The sequence below is a fragment of the Marmota marmota genome, unplaced genomic scaffold (assembly GCF_001458135.2).
Source record: "Marmota marmota marmota unplaced genomic scaffold, marMar, whole genome shotgun sequence".
Lineage (NCBI taxonomy): Eukaryota > Metazoa > Chordata > Mammalia > Rodentia > Sciuridae > Marmota > Marmota marmota.
The window spans coordinates 5,210,994-5,235,874 of NW_025999927.1; the positions used below are offsets into that span (position 1 = coordinate 5,210,994).

The 24,881-nt window shown below is 39.8% G+C and overlaps 1 protein-coding gene across 1 annotated transcript in view; it reads left to right on the top strand.

Annotated features, from left to right (window-relative positions):
- The window catches only part of Ryr2 (ryanodine receptor 2), a 437,587-nt gene that overhangs the window by 301,000 nt on the left and 111,706 nt on the right, over positions 1-24,881 (top strand). The window contains exons 60-65 of the mRNA XM_048800411.1: positions 1,895-1,970; positions 7,338-7,461; positions 7,936-8,051; positions 10,916-10,980; positions 13,340-13,461; positions 19,911-19,960. Of these exons, the coding sequence (XP_048656368.1) occupies positions 1,895-1,970; positions 7,338-7,461; positions 7,936-8,051; positions 10,916-10,980; positions 13,340-13,461; positions 19,911-19,960 (553 nt within the window). The remainder of the gene's footprint in view (positions 1-1,894; positions 1,971-7,337; positions 7,462-7,935; positions 8,052-10,915; positions 10,981-13,339; positions 13,462-19,910; positions 19,961-24,881) is intronic.

The window sequence follows — 24,881 nt, forward strand, 5'->3', positions numbered from 1 at the left end:
CCCTAATTTTTTTAGTGCTCTAGAAAATGCTGCAGTGGACTCCCTGATGGGTGGTTTTACCTTCCAAGGTTTTGCTTACTCATGCTGAACTGTGGTCTGATACGTGGAGTTTCAGAAGCAAAAGATTCATAAGTCTTAAATCTCATTCCATTCTGAGTAGGGTAATGGCATCTCTTGCCATCCTGCTACATCACCTAGGATGTGAATCCTGCCTTTGTCCAACAAATCCACACTGTATATGCTACCCGCCCTTAATCACTTAATGGCTGTCTTGCTATCAGATCAGCTGTTTGGTTTTGCACCGCTGTGTTCAAGGAACAGTAGTGATGCAAAGGAAGCATCAGAATATCAAACATGGAAGGACAGGTTAACTCTGCTACTGCACCTCAACACTGCAGGGCAATGTACACAGAGGTTTCTTACTATCTGACGTTTCAGCATTTACTGGGGGTCTTGCAACGAATTCTCAGGATTAGGGGGACTACTGAAAAACTTTTTCTGGGATATCTCTTTCACACAATGTATTTTCCTTAAAGATAGTATCCATTAAAAATCCTAATATAGCTAGGTATATATGAAAAGAGAATAAGTAGTTAATAATCCTCTGCTCAAAGGCCACCTTAATTATTCAGTAAAGAATATATTTTTTAGGTTGTTTGGGTCCAGAGAAATTGGTGGCACTTTGCTTTCTATCCATAGTCATATCTCCTCTGTCACTAAGGATCTGACTTTGAAATGGATGATTTTAACTGAAGGTTAAATGGTCTGTATGATGTAATTATATGGCTATTGTTAGTATTATTCCAAGAGAAATAGGATCTAAATGTAAGATTTATATACTGTTAAATTGTTTGGTTTGCCCTTTGTTGTTGCTCCTGTAGGAATATATTAGAATGATGTAATAAGTTGAGTATCAAAAGTGAAAAGAAACTTAGAGGTAATTATATAAAAATCCAAAAGGCCACAAAGTGAACAATGTAGCTTATCCAAGGTCTCTTACAGTTTGAACAGAGAATGGTCTTGAAGTCAAATCTCTGTCCATCTGATTTTCTTTCCATTCAGTGTTTAGTAAGGTTTGTTATGTTTTATAGCTACGGAAACTAAAATAAGAACTTGTAAATAAGCATATTTTCTGTGGAAATCTACAGCTATATTGAAGTTTCATTTTAACAGTGTTCCCTTCACCTTCTGAATATAGCCCTCATTGCTCCAAGGCTTCTCCCGTCTCCCACTCCTTAACAAGATTAGGGAGATAGTGTTATGTTTTCTTCCCCCTAGTTAATTGCCCCTGAACACACTCACTACAGGAAAGAGATGAAGGCTGAGGACCTGGGAAGTGAATATCTCCCAAATTAATAAGTGAATCCTAACATGCCATCAGGGCGCCCCTGGGGCCCCCTACCAAAGCACACCTGGAATGTGACCCTTAAAGAGTTCCTTTAAAACCTCCAGACCCTCCTGATAGAGTCACAGCCTTTAGGACAGGAGTCCTCTGTGTTTCTTTCTCCTTTGGTAGCAAAGCAATAAACCTTCTTTTTCCTTTTTCTCAAAACCATGTCCTCATTATTAAATTGGCATTGATTGGCACTGGGGACAGAGACTGAGCTTTCAGTGAATTATCATAAATATGTGTTTAAGCATCATGCATAATACTGGCTTCCTATCAGATCTCCTATGATATTTACATACTATGTAATTTCGCAAATCATTAGAATTCTCTGAAATTTCAATTTCAAATTCGAGAGTGTATTTGATTATCTTTTAAAAGTATTTTGGCATTAATACTTTTTCATTCATTTAGGGCATACTTTTTGATATTGCATATTGGAAAGCCACATTGTATGTTTTGCCCACTGAAGTATAAGTTAGCTCAGGAATGTTTGGTTCATTTCAGGCTATGGCAGAAATGATGGCTGAAAACTACCATAACATATGGGCAAAGAAGAAGAAAATGGAGTTGGAGTCCAAAGGTAGTATTTTCTAAAACCTTTTTAAAAAAACTATGAGAGGGGACTGGGGTTGTGGCTCAGAGGTAGAGCACTTGCCTAGCATGTGCCAGGCCCTGGGTTCAATCCTCAGTACCACATAAAATAAATAAATAAATAGATAAAATAAAGGTATTGTGTCCACCTACAACTAAAAAAAAAAAATACAGCAACTATCAGAGCCATAGTGGGGCATGCCTATAATCTCAGGGGCTCAGGAGGAGGCTAAGGCAGAGGATCCTGAGTTCAAAGCCAGCCTCAGCAACTTAGCAAAGGCTGGGAAGCAGAGGCAGGAGGATCCCGAGTTCAAAGCCAGCTTGGCAAAGGCAAGGTGCTAAGTAACTCAATGAGACCCTGTCATTAAATAAAATACAAAACAGGGCTGAGGATGTGGCTTGGTAGTTAAGTACCCTTGGGTTCCATCCCTGGTAGCAAAAAAGGAACAGAAGAGAAACCAATCAATCAGTTGACGGGAGTGTGTGATATGGAAGGAAGAACTATTCTCTTTGCTATAAGCTTAAGACTTGTCCTGCCCTCATTTTATGGGAATGTTTTATCGCAGCAGTGCCAGATTAAGGATGGAAATTCTGTAATTTCCTGATTACTAGTGTTTAAGAATTTTGATGGCTATCTTTGACCCATTTTAGCAGAGATTTAGGTAAAAGTTAATTAGATCTGCCTCCCTTGCTCCTTCTCCCACCCTTTTTTATTTCCTGTCTTTACCTCTTTCTCTTGTCTAGTCCAGTTGTTACTAGAAAATGCTTGTGCTTGCTCTTTGCTCCTTATTTTTTAAATATTAAAGTGATATTCTGTTGGTCATTTATGAATTTCTTTTTTTTTTAATTTTTAGTTTGTTTTAATTAGTTATACATGACAGTAAAATGCATTTATGCACTTTGTATACATAGATGGGATATAATTTCCTATTTTTCTGAGTGTACGTGTTGCAGAATCATATTGGTCATGTAGTCACATATATACATACAGTAATAATAATGTCTGTTTCGTTCTACTGTCTTTCCTATTCTGTCCCCTCCCATTACTTCCCTCTACCTAATGTAAGGTAACACTAATGACTATTATTGCCTAGTGCTCTCTTATTGTGAATTAGCATCTGCATATTAGAGAACACATGTGGCCTTTGATTTTGTGGGATTGGCTTATTTTGCTTAGCATGGTATTCACCAACTCCAACCATTTACTGGCAAATGCCACAATTTTACTCTTCTTTAAAGCTGAGTAATATTTCATTGAGTATATATACCACATTTTCTTTATCCATTCATATATTGAGGGACACCTAGGTTGGTTCCATAGTCTAGCCATTGTGAATTGAGCTGCTATAAACATTGATATGGCTGCATTACTATAGCATGCTAATTTTAAGTCCTTTGAGTATAAACCAAGAAGTGGAATAGCTGGGTCAAATGGTGGTTTCATTCCCAATTTTCTGAGGAATCTCCATACTGCTTTCCATAGTGGTTGCACCAATTTGCAGTCCCACCAGCAATATATGAGTGTACCTTTTTTACCACATCCTCACCTGCCTTGACCAGTGCGGCCAAACTAGAAGGTTCAGGCGAGGGTTGATGGGAGATTGGAAGAAATAAAGAGTCAACATATGCAGATATTGAAGATAAAACTGGGGTCTGATGGAACACTGCTCTCTGATAGAGAAGCAGGTCTAAAGAATTACACCGGCAATCTTTATTATATATGTCTCTAAATCAGATTGAAGACTATGCAAGCATTATTCTTTGTATTGATGAAAATTTCAGAGTTAGCAACAGTAAGCAGCTATTTCCTCAGTTACAATCTATAGTTGCAATGTGCCCATTTATTGATTGGGTTATTGTGCAGCTCTCAAGAAATTCCATTGTTTAAAGTTACTAATTTGCGGGCAGATTCAGGAGTAGCAGAACTGGTAAAACATTGTTGTTAGCAAGGCAGTTCCTTCATTCCCAGGAGCTGCTGGGCCTGAGATTAAGGTTGAGGCTGATAAGACTCTAACATGGAGGGCATTTCCATAGCAACCAGGCATCCTATGCCTTTGCACAGAAAGTTTCCCAGCCACCAAGTATGCCACAGCCATGAAGTCATCAGGGACCCCAGTCTCAGACACTGGTCTCCCAGTCACTGTCACCACTCTCCACATTTGCCAACATTTATTGTTGTCTGTATTCTTAATGATTGCGATTCTGACAGGAGTGAGATGAAATCTTAGGGTAGTTTTGATTTGCATTTCTCTAATTGCTAGAGATGATGAACACTTTTTCATATATTTGTTGATCTATTGTGTTTCTTCTTCTGTGAAGTGTCTGTTCAGTTCTTTAGCCCATTTATTGGTTGGGTTATTTGTTTTATTGGTGTTAAGTTTTTTTGAGTTCTTTATATATCCTAGAGATTAATGCTTTATCGGAGCTACATATGGTAAAGATTTTCTCCCAGTCTGTAGGCTCTTTCCTCATATTATTGTTTCCTTTGCTGAGAAGAAGCTTTTTAATTTGAATCCATCCCATTTATTGATTCTTGATTTTACTTCTTGTGCTTTAGGACTCTTATTAAGGAAGTCAGATCCTCTAGGCTGACATGGTGAGGATTTGGGCCTGTTTTTTCTTCTATTAGGCACAGGGTCTCTGTTCTAGTGACTAAGTCTTTGATTCACTTTGAGGTTATTTTTGTGTAGGGTGAGAGATAGAGGTTTAATTTCATTTTGCTACATATGGATTTCCAGATATGTCAACATCATTTGTTGAATAAGGGTATCTTTTCTCCAGTGAATGTTTTTGGCACCCTTGTCTAGTATGAGATAACTGTATCTCTGTCTCTGTGACTTGTGTCCTCTATTCTGTGCCATTGGTCTAAAAGTCTATTTTGGTGCCAATACCATGCCATATTTGTTACTATTACTCTGTAGTATAGTTTAAGATCTAGTATTGTGAAGTCTCCTGCTTCACTTTTCTTGCTGAGGATTGCTTTGCTTTAGCTCTTCTGGGTCTCTTATTTTTTCAAATAACTATCATGATGGCTTTTTCTATTTCTTTCTTTGAAAAATGTCATTGGGATTTTGATTGGAATTGCATTAAATCTTTATGATGTTTTTGATAGTATAGTCATTTTGACAATATTAATTCTGCCTATCCAGGAACATGGGAGATCTTTCAATCTTCTGAGGTTTTCTTCAATTTCTTTCTTTGGTGTTCTGTAGTTTTCATTGTAGAGGTCTTTCACTGCTTTTGTTAGATTGATTCCCAGGTATTTTTCTTTGCATAAACATTTTCTTCAGTTGCATGCATCCTGCACTGAAGATCCTTCTGTGCCAGTCATTTGGTTTTAGTCTCTACACATAGTGTTAATTATGTGTGTGTGAAAATCAGAGACTTTGAAAGAATTGGTGCCAATCCACAGTTTCCCTTCCGAGCACTCTCAATCGCTTTCGTCATCCCTGCATCTGTTGGAAGAAGATGAATCTGCTGTAGAAAGTGCTGTGTAAAAAATTCCTGTTTTGCTTGCTCTGGTTATCTGATCCTCTTTGCTTTCTCAATTCCTTGAGAGATCTAGGAACAATTAGGGCGAAATCAAGTGCCATCAAGAGAACACACATCAATAATAGAGAAAAGGGGGTGAAAGTCTCACAAGTATTACCAGCACGCCCAAGTCAGTGAACACCACAAAGGGCTAGAGTCCTGCCCTCCCTTCTCCCTGTCCGCTCTTCCCTGGCTGAGGCACTGTGTCCTGAGGCCAAGGGCAGCTCTGGGGCCAAGCATTCTCGCCTGGAGGACTTCCTGAGTCAGCACTAGCAGACTCTAGGCAGCAACCACTGTAGACACATTTACCTCCCGGTTTAGATAGCTCCCCTCGGAGCACCTGCCTGTACCCAAGTCATCAGGGGAAAAGGTGAGGGCTGAGGAGCAAGGGAGTTCCCACAGCCACACTGCTATCAAGAGATCAGCACAGACCGCAGCTTTGGCCTATGGCTGACTCTGAGGTGCCCACCTGCCCTGTCAGTGGAGGTCTAATAGGTGACAAGAGTTTCAGAGTTAGAGGTACTTTGTGTTCTTGGGATATTAAAATTACAGTTTTTATTTTTTTATTCTTCCTCTTGCTCTCTCTCTCTTCCCATCTCCCCCAGAGTAACCCTTTGATATTCGACTCCAGAATCCTTGTGAATTACATACTGGGTTGCCAAATATAGTTCCATAGAACTAAATGCAATAATGGAGTTGGAAAGGAGTGGTATTAACTAAGTTGGATGTTTGATGAGGTTTGTTTCTCATAAAGTATCCTGTTATAAATTACATCTTCGATTCCGACAGCCAGATTTGGTTTCCAGTGCACTTAGTAACACCTGCCATATCCTTGACTGTTCACACCATCTTGGTGGCATTGTCTTCTGATGATCGTTTTACATCTGATGTTGCTATTGCACTATGAAGTAGTGCTGGCTGGTCAGCTGGCTTGCCCTCACCTGGTCTCCTGCAGTTATGCTGGTGCAGCCTCCCCCAATGGCCCTGGGCCTCAATACCAAGCTCTTCAGTGTGCTGCCACTTTAATAGCTTCTTTACTTCATGTCTTTACGTATGAAATCAACAGTGTAGTTATAATATTTTTATAACTTTGACAAAGTTTAATTTTTTTAAAGTTATAATTTTGTTTTTCTCCTGATTCTTTTTAAAATAAATGCTTTCTAAAATTTTTAAATCTAAAGGAACGCTCCATTTTTTCTATTTCTCAACAGAATTAGATATACTCAAAATCTTGACTCTCGCTAGAGGTTATTGGCCAAAGCTTTTTAATCACTCAAGTATTAGATACTAAAGAGTGATCAACTTTTAACTTAGTACATCTGCATATGGTTTTGTGTATTTATAAATAATGTGACTACAAAATATTTTATGGGAGTTAGAGTGTCTTAGATAAGAAATTTTTATTATTTCTCTTTTCCCTGTGGGGCAGAATAATGAAACATAACCATGAATCTTGCCTTTTAATTTTATTAGATCCAGCTGTGTGTGATTTATTGTCTTTTTCTATTCCACACTTTCAGACTGGGTGTTCTTCCCTCCTTGGTGATTGCAGAAGTTATTGGCGCTTGATATTACAGAGGCGTATTATGTTCATGTCTTAAATTCCTGAAAGAGGGCTGTGCAAGTCTTTCATTGAGTAGGTCTCCTGAGCTGATTGGAATGTTGAGGCAGTCAAGGGCGAAGACTAGAAAGCCCACCTGCTGCTGATGTCAACAGAGGACCTTATCAGCATTCCACAGTGGACCTCCTGTTACCTGCACGCTGCTGCTCATCTCAGGTTGTGCTCGGGTTGCTATGCTGAGCTCCTGTCTTGACCTTCTCTTAGGTGGTGGAAACCATCCCCTGCTGGTGCCCTATGATACCCTGACAGCGAAGGAGAAAGCCAAGGATCGAGAGAAGGCACAGGACATCCTCAAGTTCCTGCAGATCAATGGCTATGCTGTATCCAGGTAGAAGTGCACCTATTCCTATTCTTTTTGTTCTTTTTGTGAGACTTAGTATTCAAATACCCCATCAGGTTTAAAGTTGAAAGTGAATTCAGTGGTCTGCTTAGACCTTGGGGGTGTTATTTAATATATCCACTATATAAACATGTCAGAACCATCAGCACCCTTAGCTGTTGGCCACAGAACTTAATTCCTTTTGATGCGTATGTTAAGTGGTCATCCAGCATGTAGGCAGAATCCTGAGGCAAAATATCACACCCTATATTCATAAATGCAGCATTTTATTTACATAGTAATGAAGTTACTCACTATGGTTTGAAATCAGATGCAAAGTACTCCTTGTAAGTCTCACTTTTGCTTGGAGCTACAAGAATATTAGATAACCCTGAGACTTTATATGCAATTTTTGACTAAAACTTTACCTTCTAAGAAAAAACTGCCTTTATTGGTTTCCTTGCTTCCCTTTTGCTGTTGTAGAGGGTTCAAGGACCTGGAACTGGACACACCTTCCATCGAGAAACGATTTGCTTACAGTTTCCTCCAGCAGCTCATTCGCTATGTGGACGAAGCCCATCAGTATATTCTGGAGTTTGGTAGGTTCCAAGGTCCAGATTTTGTTGTTCTTAATCATTACATCAGGTATAGAAGAGCACAGACTGCAGGCTATCTCCTAGTGCTGATACCGCCCATTATCAGTGACAGGTTCTTCTTCCTCACTAGTTGAAGTTTGAACAGTAGAGAAGCATGCCCAGGCAAGCATATAAAGCAGAGTTGATTTAAAAAGGGGCAACCTAGACTTCTCCTGGGAGGAAGCCAGCCTCCCTCTGTTACTTCACGATCTGCTTCAGTGAGTAATGCTCCATTGAAGTTCCAGTTGTTGATGTCCCTGCTCCTGCGGGTGGCCCTTTCAGCCTGGGTAGTGGAGAGACCCAGAGGGCTGCAGTCTGTCCCGTTTGAAGACAGCTCTTATTCTCTTGTGGTCTCCTCTTCACTCTCAGGTTTTGTTCTCAGTGCCCATTCCTTCTGTCTTTTAATGCCTTTTTTGGGACCTATCATTCTCCATTCCTTAACTACTGATTTTTCCCCCAAAAATTTAACTTTTGTTTCCAACATAGCATTAGCTTAGTTTATAGAAATCTGAGCTCTGGTATTTGTTGTTCCTGGCCTCCTGCATCCTAAATGTGATTAAAAATTTCCAGTCTAGCATTGTTCTTATAAAACAGCTGAACTCTATTTCAACCTGCCTCCTTCTTTATAGTTCAGATACTGTATTTATGCTCTCTCCTTAATTAGTTTTTTATGTGAGACAATAATACATACCAATTTAAGGTTCATAATCTCTCTGTAGCTCATACAACTATAATTTTTAAACACAGTATTCCTGATTCATCCTAACAAGTAGCCAAATTAGTGTGAATTAGTGAAATTTAACCCAGCACAAAAATGAGACAGGGTTGAGTGTTTGGAGCCTTCACACACAAAGTTAAACACTGAAATTTCTGGCTTCCATTTAGAAGGCTCTGATGCGGGCAACAAGTTCAAGGTCCAGTATTCTTTCTAGGAAGGCAGGATAGAGGACAGAGAGAAAGAACACCATTTGGAGAAGGGAATGCATATACATTTTATGTATGTATGTGGCTGTATGTGTGTATTTTGTTGTTTTTTACATCTTCACTTGGAGAGCAGGAACACACATTTGAAGGGTGGCAATGGGTTTCAATTTTGTTCACACTTACTCATGTTTCTGAATAAGCCTCTTAGCACAGTGCTTGTGTATGGAGAGCCTTGAGGATATTGCTGTAGGCAGAGACACCGCTGGGTACCCTTCTTTCCCTTCCCAGGGTGAGGGTCTACACTGGGAACACGTAGGCCTCCAAGAGCCAGCTTTCACAGGGTGTCCTCTACAGTTTTTGATGTTGCATGTGCCTTTTTGCCATGGCTGTGACAGAGAAAATAATGTACTAAGAACCCACTTAGAAGAGCAGGTGGGGCTGAGTTGGTCAATGCTGCCATCCATTTAAATTCCCATCTTCCGTGGTCACTGTAAGCAGAACGCTGTGTTGTCTTCTCCTCTGTCCTTGACTTCATTGACTTTAAAATAAATTGAATTTACTCATTCTTAGATCTAACTATGATGGTAAGAATATTCTTTGCCTTTTTAATTATACTAGAGGATTCTCTCCAAATCCTTTTCACGTGTAGCACATAAGCTTTTTTGTTAAAGTGTTTAATGAAAGGAAGAGGATTCCTTATTTAATTCCTTGAAATGTTAGCATATTTGGTTGTGCACAAAGCTCTACTCTAACATACTCTCTAAGGTTTGAGAAAGTGTGTCTTGTTATTTTTATTTCTAATTGCAAAATGACTTTTTCAAGTTGCATAAAATCTGGAAGCTTTGCCTACAAATTCTACTGAAATATACAGGTCTGCTTTTCCAACTCTCCAGTATGTTCTGCATATCATTTCGATTACTATAGTTTATTATTACCTCGTCAATATGCATAAAACCTCTTTTATATGCATGAAGTGGGAAAGAAAGGCCACTTTCTAAGCTAAATGCAATAGGTCAATCAATTCTTAACCTTGAATCATTTTTTAAAGCATGGGGAAAACGTGAGTGTTTTTGCTTCACTGATGGAAATTATCTTTTGACATAGGTCAGAACTCCTTTGTTCTTTACAGAATGCTAATTTTGCAGCCTAATATTGAAATTATTATCCTCCTTCTCATCAAAGGTCCTGGCATCCTGTAGATTTTTAGTTGGTATTTTAAAATTGAAGCCTTAACTCTGTCACACAAGAGGTAGCCATCTTTCTAAGAGACAAAGGGTAAAACCCAACCAGCTATGTGCATTCCACCTGTCCTCTCCCTGAGCCCTCCTTTCTTGAGAACAATCTAGGATGTAGGATTTTTACTTTATTCCCCAATATGTCAATACTGTCTGAAGGCTACACAAAATGTATTTTTTAATAATAGTTTTCTTAAATATTTTTTTTTTAGGTATAGATGGACATAACACAATGCCTTTAATTTTTTTTATATGGTGCTAAGGATCAAACCCAGGTCCCACCCGTGCTAGGCTAGTGCTCTACTGCTGAGCCACAATCCCAGCCCCCACAAAATGTATTTTTACTCATCACTGTAAATGTGGGCTTTCCTCCGTATTTTTTTTTTTTTATGGTCCTGAGGATTGAACTCAAGGCCTTGTGCATGTGAGGCAAGCATTCTACCAACTGAGCTATATCCCTAGCCCTCTTCCATAGTTTTTTAAATTTTTTGAGTATTTATTATAATCTCCTTCTTAAATTGCACTGGTGAAGTTAGTTTTTGCATTTTTGTTGGCTTTTTATATGTAGATTAGTGGGATTCAGCAGTGCATTCTGAACTTTGCTTTTGGGGTGAATATCTTGAAATGTTTGAAATATAACATGTACCTAAAAACTCTTCCTATCTACAGATGGTGGCAGCAGAAGCAAAGGAGAACATTTCCCTTATGAACAAGAAATCAAATTCTTTGCCAAAGTACAGTATACAATGCATCTTGTTTTTGCTTCAAATGTGTGTTTACAAAAATACTTATTAGATCCTTGGTGCTTTTCAGAATGTACTTGTCTGTAATTCAATTTCAAGTGTAAGTAAATATTCTGTGGCACAAAAATGACTGCATGAATCTCATGGGGTGAATTTGCTGCCAGCATCCTTGGTCACACAGACTCGCCCAGTTCCCCTGCCACGTTCCTCTGATGAATTGGCACTGTCAGAAATTTAAGTCAAAGTTCTAGTATTTTGGTTTGCTCCTATGACATAGAAGAAAAGTGTTGGTTTATTAACATTTGAATATTGTTATGATTTAATATTTTATATGAACCTTTCTTTTAAAAGGAGGGAAAACATTGACCAATATGTACATGGGCACAACCCAAGCATCATAATTGTGGGACCTTTGTCCCACTCACTTTACAGATGGCTCAAAGAGGATACATTGTTCATATGCAAATCATATCCCATTATTCTTCATTCCATTTGATAAGAATTGATCAAGGATTTGCTATATTATTGGGATATTCATCACTTCCTTGTAGCCACAGAGGGAAGGAGATGAAGGTTTGAGAAGCTCCCATCCTGAGCTCATTCACTTTATCAGTACTAACTATGTCCCAGTGTGTGGCCCGCAGTAAGCTTGGCCTAGGTGCTATGGGGAAGGCCTAGTGCCCTCGGTAGGTGTTCCTGTCTAGGACACCTTGCAATGAGCCTGAAGATCTAACCAATGCTGTCAATTTTCCTTCAGTGAAATTGCAATTGGTGATTACTACAGATTTTGTGCTACATTACATCATTTTGTAGATTTTAAGATAGCATGCTTTTGACTTGATATTTGCCTTCCATGATGTTTTCGGAATTGTACGCTTTACTGTAAAGATTATTTCTTTTGTCTTTTCTTTCCATTCAACAGAGCACTCAGAGTCTGTTGCAGTCACCCAGATTGTCCTGGGGTGCATGTTGCTAATGATAAATAGAAAGATAGATAAATAAGGTGACCCACTATCTCCTATATCCATTAGATCATAATCCCCCTTCATAACCAATTACCAAAACGCTGTATTGGTGGCTTCTAACACAACCTTAAAATACATTATTTTTTCCCACCTGCCTTGTGCCTCTGGTGATTTTTACTTACAGGTGCTTAAATGTAACTTAATTTCTACCAAGTCTATAATTCATTCATTGACCATATTTATTCAGTCCCTACTATGTGCCAACCACTCAATTTAGTCCATGGCACAACTCTCAAGGAAGATAACGTAAAATGTGTATATTCCTCATATGTAACTGTGATGTATCACATGGTACGAAGAGGTATATTTAGATGGGCTTGAGTTTGAATACTGGTTAATTGCAGCTGTCATCAATTATATATTTTTTGTTGAACCATGATTTCTCTAGTTCTTGGTATGGGCCCAACATAGCCCTGTGCACTGGAGAATCTGTAGTAAGCCAAACAGACCAAGTAGCAGTTATAGAAGCCAGGAGAGGATCACAGTGGGAAACAGACCCCCACTCTCTTGTGCCATGGAGGCTCTTGGGAAGAGAGACTTCAGCACACATATGAAATGCAGAATTGTCAGAGGTGTTAGAAGAGCAGAGAATACAGGGATTGATGTAGTTGGGAAGTCAGCAAAGGCTGATCTGAGAAAGTGCTGCTGAGCTGAGGTCTGCAGGAGGCAGGGGCAGCAGGAAGAGAACTTGCGACAGGGGTGGCATGTACAGAGCACGCGATGTGTGTGGGCACAGTGCCAGTGGGACTTGATGTGTACAGAGATGGCATAGTGGCTTTGGGAAGGGCCAGGAAAGGGTGACGACTGTGTAGGCAAGCAGTGGCAATGTGACGAGCCATTTACTTGTCTCTATGTGCTACCTGTAAGGTAGGGACCAGAGCACCCGCCATCCAGTGCAGTTACCAGGACAGGGGAGGTGGCTGTGTCCACTGCAGATCTCACTCATGGTAGAGAATCAATTTGTGGTCCTCATAATTATATTTAAGTCTTTTGAGCTTTGAACCATATTATATGAAAACACTGAGAATATCTCATTTTGAGAAAATGTTGAAAATACTGAGAATCATTCCAAACTGTTGAAAACCTGCTCTGTTCCCCATAGTCACATTCCCCTGCGTGCAATCCCCTGACTCAGGCCTGCATGTGCAAGCTCTTGTGCACAAGAACTAGAGACACAGGGCAGATTAGAGAGTTGTACCCCAGGGGGCATGTACCTGGGGCCTGTTGGACTATGAACAAAACTCTGACTGCTCTCAAACTTCAGCTCTTGTTCATCCCCCAAGAGAGTCCACCACACAGATCTGTTTTCTTTTCTTTTCTTTCAGGTAGTTCTTCCTTTAATTGATCAGTATTTCAAAAACCACCGTTTATACTTCTTATCTGCAGCAAGTCGACCTCTCTGCTCCGGGGGACATGCATCAAACAAAGAGAAGGAGATGGTGACTAGGTAAACAGCCACGGCCAGAATGACTGTTGCTTGAATTCAGTGCATTTGCATCTGGGGCCAGGAACTGGGGGACCTGAGGTGGGACTGTGAGCAGAGTCTCCTTCCTGTCCTGGGTCCCAGTCCCCTTGGAATCCCATACTAGATGAGGAGGGTTTCTGCAAATTTAGATAAGTGCTGTAGATGTTGAGTTTCTGTATATTTTGCTGCTAAATGCGATGATGAATAAGAGGAAAAAACATTGTATGAAACAGAATCCTCAGAAAGAAGGCTAGGCAGGCATTGCATATTTGTATTTATAAGAAATGATACTTATAACATTAATTTCTTTAATATTTCTACAAATCTAATATTTTTGCTGGCATTTTTGAGAACAGCAAATCCTACCTACACAAATTTAATTAGACAAATTTAAAGTAATGGCCAATTTTGAAAAGTAATGAAATAAAAATATCTATTTCCTGAACATTTCCCTTCCTGGCTGGTGTCTTAGAAATGCTTTCTCATTTATGTTTAAAGCATTCATTCTAGATATTTTGTGAGTGTGATTTTGCTGAGTATTTGGGATCTGTTTTTCTCAAAATTCTGCTAGAACTTAGTACACATGAGAATTGGTAACTAAGCAAGTCCACTTCTATATTATTTCATTGCCCAATCGTCACAACCTTTTACAATGTGTGTAACTTTTTATTGCTGTGAGATACCTGAGGAAAACAACTTACAGGAGGAAAGGCAGTTTTAGTTTAGGGTTTCAGGGGTCCATGGTTGACTGGCTCCATTGTTTGGGCCTGAGATGAGGCAGAACAGCATGGCAGAAGGGTGTGCAGTAAACAGCAGAAAGATAAGGGAGAGGCAGGGGCTGAGGACAAGATGTGCCCCAGGAACCTAAGATGGGGACACACCTCCTGCAGTTTTTATCACCTCCCACTAATGTCACATTGGGAACACATCAGTGGATGAACCCACTGATGAGATCAGAGCCTTTAGGGTCCAGTCATTTTCCCAAAGCCCCACCTCTGCACATTGTGGTCCTGGGGACAAGGCCTTCAGCAGGGAGCCTTAGGGGGACATTTCAGATTCAGACCATATCAGAATGTATTGGAATGAGATTTCTTTAACAGCAAGTAAAAGGTGTAAAGTAGAACACTGGAGAAACTGTGGTTTTCCTGGGCCCTGAAGTTACCACTCTGCTGAGTGGCAGTACAGTTTTAGCCCACTGGACAGGGTGAAATGAGACTGAATGAAGCTGTCACCAAAGGGCAGAGAAGAAACAGGATCCCATGCTGCATAGCATTGGAAGATGCAGCTAGGAGGGAGGTGTTAGCTCCTCTTTTTAATTGATTTTCCATTTTTAGGACTAGTGTAGACAGCTACGTGACATAGGATTGTAACGGTGTTAGAAAAGTCCTCAAACCTCCTCAGATGATAGTTTTCCTGTGAACTGATAAAGCTGTACTGTAAACAACAGGGGGGGCCCATCTCAGTAACAGGCTTTTCCCACACATGGTCCCAGATGAACCACCTCAGCACCCTCTGCAGGATGTGCATGCCCACCCTTCCCGTGGGGATGGCCTTCCAGCCCTAGGAGGGAGAGTGGAGGACCTGGGCACCTCCTAAGTGCCCTCAGACACTTGCCAGCATCACTGTGGTCTGTGACTGCACAGTAACAGGATTCCTAGGGTCACCAAATCCCCAGAGAGCATCCTGAAACCGAGGACACTGCAGGGTCTTCTCCTCCTCCCAGGGATAGTTGCTTTATGTAATAGAAACTTTGTTCCTGGAGCGTGTTGTTAATTTAGACATCACTGAATTACATAAATCAAAAGAAAATATAGTCAGAGAAAATATACACACATTGATGCAAATTCTGCTTTCTTCCCCTATCCTCTCTCATATTTTGTTGCTGCCATTCAGAGTCAGCATAATCCTCAGAAGTATTCACTGACCATGAAATGCACATATGTCAAAACATCAAGTTGTATACCTTTAACGTACATATTTTTTATTTGTCAATTATACCTAAATAAGGCTGAAAAAAAAGTTATAGATCTATACACCAAAAAAAAAAAAAAACCCAACAACTTACTTTTCATTACCAACTCCATATTCTCCGTGAATGAATCAGAACTTTGCTATTCTATTGTAGCCTCAGGTGATGTAATTTTAAGGCCCTGGACTAACTCTAGATTGCTCTCTAAGCTCTGCACCAGGATTCTTTAAATTATTTCATCCTGAGTCTTTCCTCACCTAATAGAAGGAGGGTTGGTAAATCTTACTTCTCTTGTTAACATTTACAAAAAAGGAACATATGCTATTTAAAATTCTAACAACAGAAACAGGATGCCTAATAGAAGTAATTTATTTCATGATAGTGTGTTAGTTTCACACATAGGAATTTAAGCTCAGAAAAATTCATACATGCAAAAATGAATACTGTAATGATAAATAAATCATGATACATGTGTAATGCTCTATAACAATGGCATTACAAAAATTATTTTTATATGATATCTAATAATAGGAAAATGATTGTGATAAAAAATGAAACATATGCTCAAATAGAATTAACCCAATTTAAAAATACTAAACTTATATATGTAGATATCTAGAAAAGTGCCAGTAAAGAGAAAACTTAATTTTAAGTTTTTTTTCAGAATATTATAGATTTCTGTTTTCTTATTTTTTAAAAGTTTATATAATGAAAAAAATTTCATTATACAGATATGTTTTAAAGCAACCAATAGCAATACAATAACAAAATCATCTGAATAATTTATTGAGATTACTGAAATTTATAAATGTATCCTTTCTTTTTTAAAAAAAATTTTGTTAACTCATAGATGGACACTATACCTTTATTTATTTTTATGCCATACTGAGGATTGAACCCAGGGCCTCACACATGCTGGACAAATGTTCTACTACTGAGCTACAGCCCCAGCCCTAGATGTCTCCAATCTTACCACTTGAGTTAAACATTAAAATTTAAGTGAATTAAATGGGTAATAAAGTCACATAGATAAAATCTAATAAAGTAGACAAAAAACTGGCCCTTCTACTGTGAATTAACTAGTACACATTTACACACATGATAAGCATTATTGTGACGTCTGTAGAGTACATTTAACAGCCATGAGGAGTGTATATTTAACAGCCATGTGGGTCTAATTCTACACAATCCAAAACTGTTTTTTCCGTGCGATGCTTAGATATATACTTCCTGGTGCTATAAATTATGTATTGAGCATTTACTGGATCTAAAATCAGCACCATCATGCTACAAAGAAAAGCAGTGTTGGCCAGGGCTTCGGGAAGGTGCCCAGCAGTAGTTGGTCTGTGAACACGGATGCAGCCCCCCTGGGAGGAAGTGGCCGTGCAGTGGTGTTCAGAGTCAGGCTACATCAGATGGGCTTGCAGGGGACAGAGGTGGTGAAAGTCATGTCACAAAGCTGGTTTTAAAGATTTTATAGGTCAGAATTAAGAAAGGGGACTATTTTACAGATATACATAATCATATCAGTAAGTGTAGACTCTGGTGGTTTAGAGGGAAGGTGGATTACATAGATTGGGATAGATACTAACTGTTCGAGTGAGGCAGGGCTAGCTGTACAAGGCACCCAGGGAGAGACAGGTCAGAGTGCTGGGGCAGAGCAGCTCTCAGCCATGGGAAGGAGCTACAGAAGATGGACAGGTAGTGTGTTCTGGCCACGAGCGATGTGGCCAGGAGAAAGAAGGAGTGCAGCACTGTGCCTGTGCTCCTGCTATGGGTGCTTGGCATGTCCCTAGTGTCATCCTCAGAACAACAGATCTTGGAAACAGAGCCAGTTTCCAGGAGCTCTTGTTAGATTTGACCAGCAGCTACTGAAGTAGAAGCAGGTCATTCAGCTGCAGGTATCCAGCAGGAAATGTGCCTTTGGTGTTTGTGGAGGGATCAGGGCAACAAATGGTCTGTGCACATGGAGTGCCCAGTGCTGGGGAAGCAGATGATCCTGAAGGAGGGTAGAGAGGGAAGCAAAAAGACTGGACGCCCACACTTGGAGAGGTGCTGCATTTGGAGAATTCCAGAACCTGTCTGAAGAACATGGATCATAATCAATTAGGAAGTGAAAAAACCTGCTATAAAACAAAATCCAAAGGGGCAAGAGTTTCAAAGATGGAAGTGTTCAGCAGTGCCAGGTGCTGTAGAGAGTACTCCAAGGAGGAGAGTGAGAAAAGGTAATTGGAGTTGCTTCTGAGGGCCACTGATGGGCCCCAGGGAATGCTGGAGTAAGGCAGGAGCAAGAGCATGGGCTGCTCACACATTCCGAAGGACGAGACAGCCATAGGAAGAGAGAAAGGGGTTGGTGCCATCAGGAGAAGGACTTTTAGAGAAAGTACAGGCTGAAGTTTATCATCATCAAATCTCATAGGCTGTCTAGCAGCTCTGGCCTGGGTGGAGGGTACAAGAGGGGAATGAGATGTAATTCATCTCTCTGAGGGCCCAGGTCTGCATCTGGTTTTCCCTGGTGGCCTAGGTGATTAGGAGGCAACAGATATTGTTAAGAAGGTATTTTCTCTGACGGATTCTCAGCCACTAAATAGAATCCAGTGGGATGAGATGCTGAGCTGTTGATTCCATTAGACAAAGCATCCTAATTGGGTTAAAACCTAATCCTAGCACTATGAACCCCACATCACCAAGAACACCCCTCAGAATGTCTTATTTTGAACCAGAGACTTCAGTCAAAGACATCACCTAAAATGGACTGGAATACAGGGATCCAGGATAAACTGTTCTAAAGACGATTGCTCTTTTTAGAGACAAACCCTGGGTTGACTTGCATGCACAGACATCATCTGTGAAGCACAGTAGATGGATGAGACTCCTGGACAGAGTTGTTCTCATTTTATTGTCTTTGTTTTTAGCTTACAGAAGAAAATAACAGCATAGAAATGCAGACCAAAAGTCTAATATGTAATTATTTAATAGCTATTTCAGTAGGTCATTATTTTTCCAAATTTTGGTCTGTTATTTCCCAAAACTTTCAGCTTTACTCAGACACTCGTGGATGAATATTTTTTTGGAAAAATCTGTAAAATGCCCTCTTTAATTAATTTTCATCAGTAAATTAGTCCACGTTGATACTGCAGTGAGGTATGATGACTGGAGCTTACTATTAACGTAGTCGCCCTCTCAAGCATGACTGTCTCTCCCCTCTCTCCCCTTCCTGCCATGGATCAATTGCCATCGTTTTCCTTCTTGGCTGGTCTGCAGCCCTAATCCAGGTTCTCTGTGTGTTTGGGAATTGCTGGTGTCAGGAGAGCTTTCCAGAGCAGCATGGCCCATGAGGATCTATTCTTGGGAAAATCTGGCAGTGGATGGGTTATTCCAGGTTGTAGGCAGTGCTGGTGGGGCAAGCCTCTTCTCCCTGGGAGCTCAGAGAGTGTGGGTGGGTGTGGGAAAAATGCTAGTTGTAATCTGCAAGGTTCAATCCTAGGGCAGAGATCTGCAAATGGAACTGGGAGCAGCTGGGACAACCTCGACCTCTTTTGGCTTAGGTTGGGAGTGATAATGGGGCACTAGGTGTCAGGAAAGACTTTTGTATTGGACATGATCTGAGCTGATCCTGAGTGATGGATAGAAGTTTACAGAGCATGAGGTGTGTGAGGAGTATTCCTAAAGGGAGACCTGCAGGAGCCCATTGGACTGAGTGAAGAGACCAGGCCACAGGCTCTCCCAGGTTGTGGGGTCTGATCCAAGAGGCAGTGGGCACCAGGGTCATGACACTGAATGCAGCGATCACTATATTTAGAATCTCCTGCTGCTCATGGCATGCAGGGCTTCCCAGGGGCCTGCTTGGAGATGAGAAGTGCACAACTCATTCGCTGGCATTCGTAGTCCTCTCAGTTATCACATCTCATCTCCTCTAAGTGATTAGCATTGTTCAAGTTCTCTTTCTAAGTTCATTGGATTTTTGGTCTATGTCAAGGATGGGAAAAAAGGGCATTTCAAGTAATAAAGCTTACTAAAGTTTAAAGTAGCATTTACCAAAGCACCACATTTCTTCTGTTAAATAAAGCCCATAATAAAAAGAAATCTAGAAATACAGTGGTGCAGTTGGGAAGATAAAACTGAATTTTTCTTTTTGGGTTTTCAGCAGTTATATTTGTGTGGGTTCATATAGATTGCTTTTATATTAATTAGCTTTGCTTTCAATTTTTTTTTGTTTCTTATACTATGTGCTTTTTAACCATGTTTGTTGAAGGTATGCACTCAAAGACTCTTTCTTTAATCCCTTTACTCCACATTCTGCTCAGATAATTGATTCTTTCTGCGTGACATCATGTTGCTTTTTTCCGGCTCATATCAGCTGTTTTTTTTTTTCTTTTTTTTTTTTTTTTTAATTTCCCCTTGTCTTTTCTACCTTCCCTTCCCCCTTCCCTTTTCTCTTTTGTTTTTCTTTTGTCTTCAGCCTATTCTGCAAACTTGGAGTTCTTGTCAGGCATAGGATTTCACTATTTGGTAAGGAGACCCTTGAAAACCTATGAGCATGGCCACCACTTGGTTTTCTTTGCCATTCCTGCACTGTGTTGTGTGCTGCAAGGTTGCATGGATGCACGTTTGCATGGCTGCATGCATGGTTGTAGGCCAAGACAAGGTCCTCAGGGTTGTTTATAAGCAGTGTTATCTTTGGTGAAATCAGTCCCAAGCATAATTGCAAACTCAAAGGGTCTATTATTAAAGAGCAAAGGAATGAAAATGGCAAGTTCTACCATATTTTATTGAAGGGGTAAAGTAAAACTGGCCCTGGGTTTTTGTTTGGTTATCTTTGCTAGGTTATTTAATGCTGTTACAAATCAAAATTTTATACTGCACTTATATTCTCCATGCTTTTGACCACAGATTTGCATGTCCTGCACTCCAAACTTTGGAGCTCTGTAGTCCAGAAGGTGGAGCCAAGGAGCTTCCCTTGCCAAAAGAGGCTTTTCTAGCACCACTCACCCCAGAGTCAGTTTCTGTTTGTGTTGAAAATTCACATAGCTGAAGTCCATGCTCCTGGGCACTTGCTTCTGGACAGCCATGCAGGGTGGGCACTTACTTTCTGTGGATTTTTCCATGCAGTGGGACCTTAGGATTCTATAATAGCTGGCAGAACTCACATTGTATACATCCTTGCCTGATTTTATCAGCTGCCCAAATGTGAGCCCTTCACTCTACAGGGTTTGAGATAGCATTGAATGATTTTAGCAATTAAGACATATAAAGATGCGTTGTATACATTTTCTAAGTTCAACACATGAAAATCTAAGGATATAAAAAGGTTAACCATTTCTACAAAATCCACAGTGAATAAACTGAAATTGGATGCACTCGTGCACACACACACACACACACACACACAGTTTACATTCTTTTTTTATTTGTTCTTTTTATATATACATGACAGAGTGTATTTTGACATGTGTACGTAGAGTAGAGTATAACTTTACATTCTTTATAATTTTTGAGGAATGATAGCTTTTTGGTATAATTAATGTCACACTATTGGACTTCTAGAATTTGCAATATTTGGTACTTAATAATTAAAATGTAAATTTCATATAAATTGCCTGAATTTTTCATTATTATTTCAGTTATCTAAAATCAATTGGGCAAGTTTCTTCAGAACAATTTCCGGTTGACTGACTTGTGTTTAACTTCTCCTTAACAGACAACAATTTTTCTGAAAATTATTTGAACAGGGTTCCTGTACTCATAGCATTCTCAGAGTAACAGAGGGTTCAGATATTGATTTGCCCTTGAGTGTGCTGTGAGGTTTCACATGGCTATGATGGGAGCTTATTTGCAGGTGCATCTTTTGCATGCTTATCAATAAGCATAATAATACTCTGCAGTGCTAATTCTAACTTCCTACATACTACATATTCTTATTTTTCTGTTATATCTCACGATTATTTTTTTATTTTAAGAAAACTTTCTTGAGGTATTCCATACATATAGTCACGTACACAAATATTAAGGACAACTTAATGAAATTTTATGGATTTCCTATATCCTATATGGATGTCCTATATCCATTTGTTTGATAATTTCTCAGATCAGGGAAGAACATTTTCAATATCCCAGAAGCCCCCCTTGTACCATTTTCTAAATTATAATCATCTATAAAGGAACCATGCATAGCCTTGTATTACATTAGGTTAACTTTATCTGTCCTTAAATGTCCATTTTTATTTTTGACTAAATCATCTAAGGGTTTGATGGTTGAAGATAGATTAATAATTTCGTTTGTTGTTTCTGTTGGGAGAAGACCTGTACTTTGTCTTGTAAATCCCCTAACCTTTGAATGCCATTACTTTCATTTTTTAACAGGAATTTATTAGAGACCTCTCATGTGATTTTGCAGAATTTTATACATTTTTTATATTATTAAAGTAGGTATTATTGCTTCCAATATGCTTTGGCATTATCTTTAAGTTACATAAAATTCAAGAGACCTTTATTAATCAAACATACCCGAACAGAGACTTGCCCAATTAATAGGATTTTTAAGCCTGAAGCCTGTAAACTCTACACATTACAGCTATAGTCTAGCTTTAGAAAGTATGTCGTCATAGAGGGAACAATGGGCTTTGAATAAAAAAATAAAAAACTGGATATAAGTTCCATTTTGTAAGCTATCCATGTGAATGATTTAGACAAGGAACTTAAAATTTCTAAACATTTGCTTTTTTATTTTCCTCATGGGTTAAAACTACTACTAATCTTAGATATCCATTATGTGCATCAAATCTGAGATAATGTTGAAGTGCTGTATGAATTATAACCTTTCAGTTTCACCTGTAATGTTTCCAAATTGATTTATTAGACTTTATTTAAATCTCTTTATTAGATCTCTTTATTAGCTTATTTAAATAAATTGAATTATGTACAAGCCATACTAGGGGACTTGGCCATTCAAACTACATGTACAGTGACACTCTTAAATAAATCTGCCATCTCCAGAATGATTCAGAAGTTGTGTAATCCAGGTGCTTGCTTCCTGATTTTCCAGTTGTGCATTGTGGGTCTTCCTGAGGACCCAACAGACAGGTGCAGGGTGATCTGTATAACCGGGCTGGATTACTCTGATTTATTCCCTTCATCTTACCTTTATGCTCTACATTTCCTGCATTCTGGCAGGAAATAAACTGATTTCTAAAATGTATTTCCTATACTGTCTTAGTTAAGGGGAAATTTCATGACAGAACCTAAGAATAAATTGACCCAATTGAAAGTCAAGTTAACAAAGAAATAGTTTGGTGAGAATGAGCAAAGGCGAAAGGGTAGAAAAGTCCACATTAACTTTAAGTACATCAGGAACTGGGGGCCAGAGAGGAGCATTAGGATAAATGAAAACTGATGCCTGCTGGTGGTAGCTGTGGTAAGCAGAATCTGTCGGGCAGTGAATATTTACTCCAAGTTGGCCCCCCACATTGTTCCTACACCCCAAACGTTATCTGTAGTTGAAAGGTTTTTCTATCATCTGAAGGATTACCAGATCCATCTGGACTCCATGTTTGTATATATCCTCTCTGTACTTCAGAATACTTCCCAAGCACTGAAGCACCCTATCTAAGAACAAAAAGATCAGTAGTGCTCTCAGGCCTCACTCTTCTTATGGAGGCTTTGAAATCACTTTATTTTCTATTGGGAAAAGGTAACTTCTTAAAAAGAGGGGACAGGCTGTGTTACGTGTAGGTTTCTGTTGAATCAAACAGAGTGTTTTCGAAGGGGGAAAAGAAAGAAAATATCATGATGTTTAAATACAGGCATCCAGTTGAATTCTGAAATGCTTGCTGGTGACTGTAAGTTGGAGCACAGATATGTTTTGGAGATTCAGGTTGTGAATGGCACTTAGGTTGATTAGTGATAAGAATCCCATTTGCCATTCTCAAGGACCCAGTGTTGACTGGAGAAATATGACTTTTTCTTTCAATTTCTGTCCACTTTTGCTAAGTGGAAATTCTGCCTACTGATTGCCAGGCAGTTGGAAGGTGCACATGCCTTCAGCCATCTTTAGAGGCAACAGAACACGATAACTATGACTGCAGCAATGCCAGTGACAGTGGCACAAGGTGTGCCTATCAGGGCTCCTTAAGGGCTGTATTTTTTTTTTAAATATTTATTTCTTTTAGTTACTGGCGGACACAACATCTTTGTTGGTATGTGGTGCTGAGGATCGAACCCGGGCCGCACGCATGCCAGGCGAGCGCGCTACTGCTTGAGCCACATCCCCAGCCCAAGGGCTGTATTTTTATACCCAAAGATAAATCTAATGTCTTAAATGCATTTGTTCAATAAACACTGTGTGTCTATAGTGCACAGGGCATTCTCTTGGGATGTAAGCAGAGAGAAATGTGGATTTCTGTTTCTCTCCAGCACTCCACTGAGGCCAGTCTACAGACACCTGTCATTTATAATTCCTAGTTCACAGTAGCTTTTCTCCAAATGCCCACTGGCCTTTGTGCTCCACAGTCTTACCTTCCCAGTGTCTCTGGTCACACTCCTGCATATTGTAGGTTTCTATTTCCTTGGAACAGAGATCCTACTCCTTCACCTGTACCCATTTCACCCTGGCTTCCTGGTAGACCTCTTTCTCCATCATTTTCCAGACCCTTCCTTGCTCACTCTGTGCTTCTGCTCTGCCAGCCTTCTCCTTCCTCTCGACTGTGTCTACGTTGTGTTTCTTTCTGCCCAGGGCCTGCTCATGCTGTAATGACCACCTGCCATGTGATCCCTGCACATACCATTTGTCCCCTGAAGTCCTTGCACTTGGAATGGAGTGAACTCCCCATCCTTCAGACTCGGGTGCCACATTACTCTCTGGAAGTCCTTCCCTGGCTGCCTCCTGCTCTAACACTGTCCTGCTCCATGCACCTTTGCTTCATCTTGCTGATGGTCTGCTTGCTGAACTAACCTCGCTGGCACAGGACCCTCCACTCTACAGGGGCTCACAGTGTCTTCTCAGGGCCTGGCAGGAGGTGTGGTTTGCATTAGGGATCTTTTCAATAGCTGAGGAATGTGAGAATGAGCCATCCAGATCCTGCCATGGAGAAGCCTGCAGTCCAATAGAGAAGGTAGAAAAAGCAGGTGCAACAATAGAGGCTGTGAATCTGCAAGTGTTCTTATATTCACAGATAACCCAAGCTGAGTATTTTTTTTCTTGAGAGGTTATTAAGGAAAACGTAGTATCCAATTATTCTATAATATATGAGAATCATAGTTTTAAAATTTATTATTCCTTTAAGAGGTCCATGAAAATGCCTAGGGCACTTACAGTGAAAAGGAAATGGCATGTGATTAATGACCCTCCAGATGACAATATCATTAAATTCCAGCAACAATTATCCTTTCAATTCAAGGACCTAAGAAGGCCAGCACAAAATATTTATCATTTATG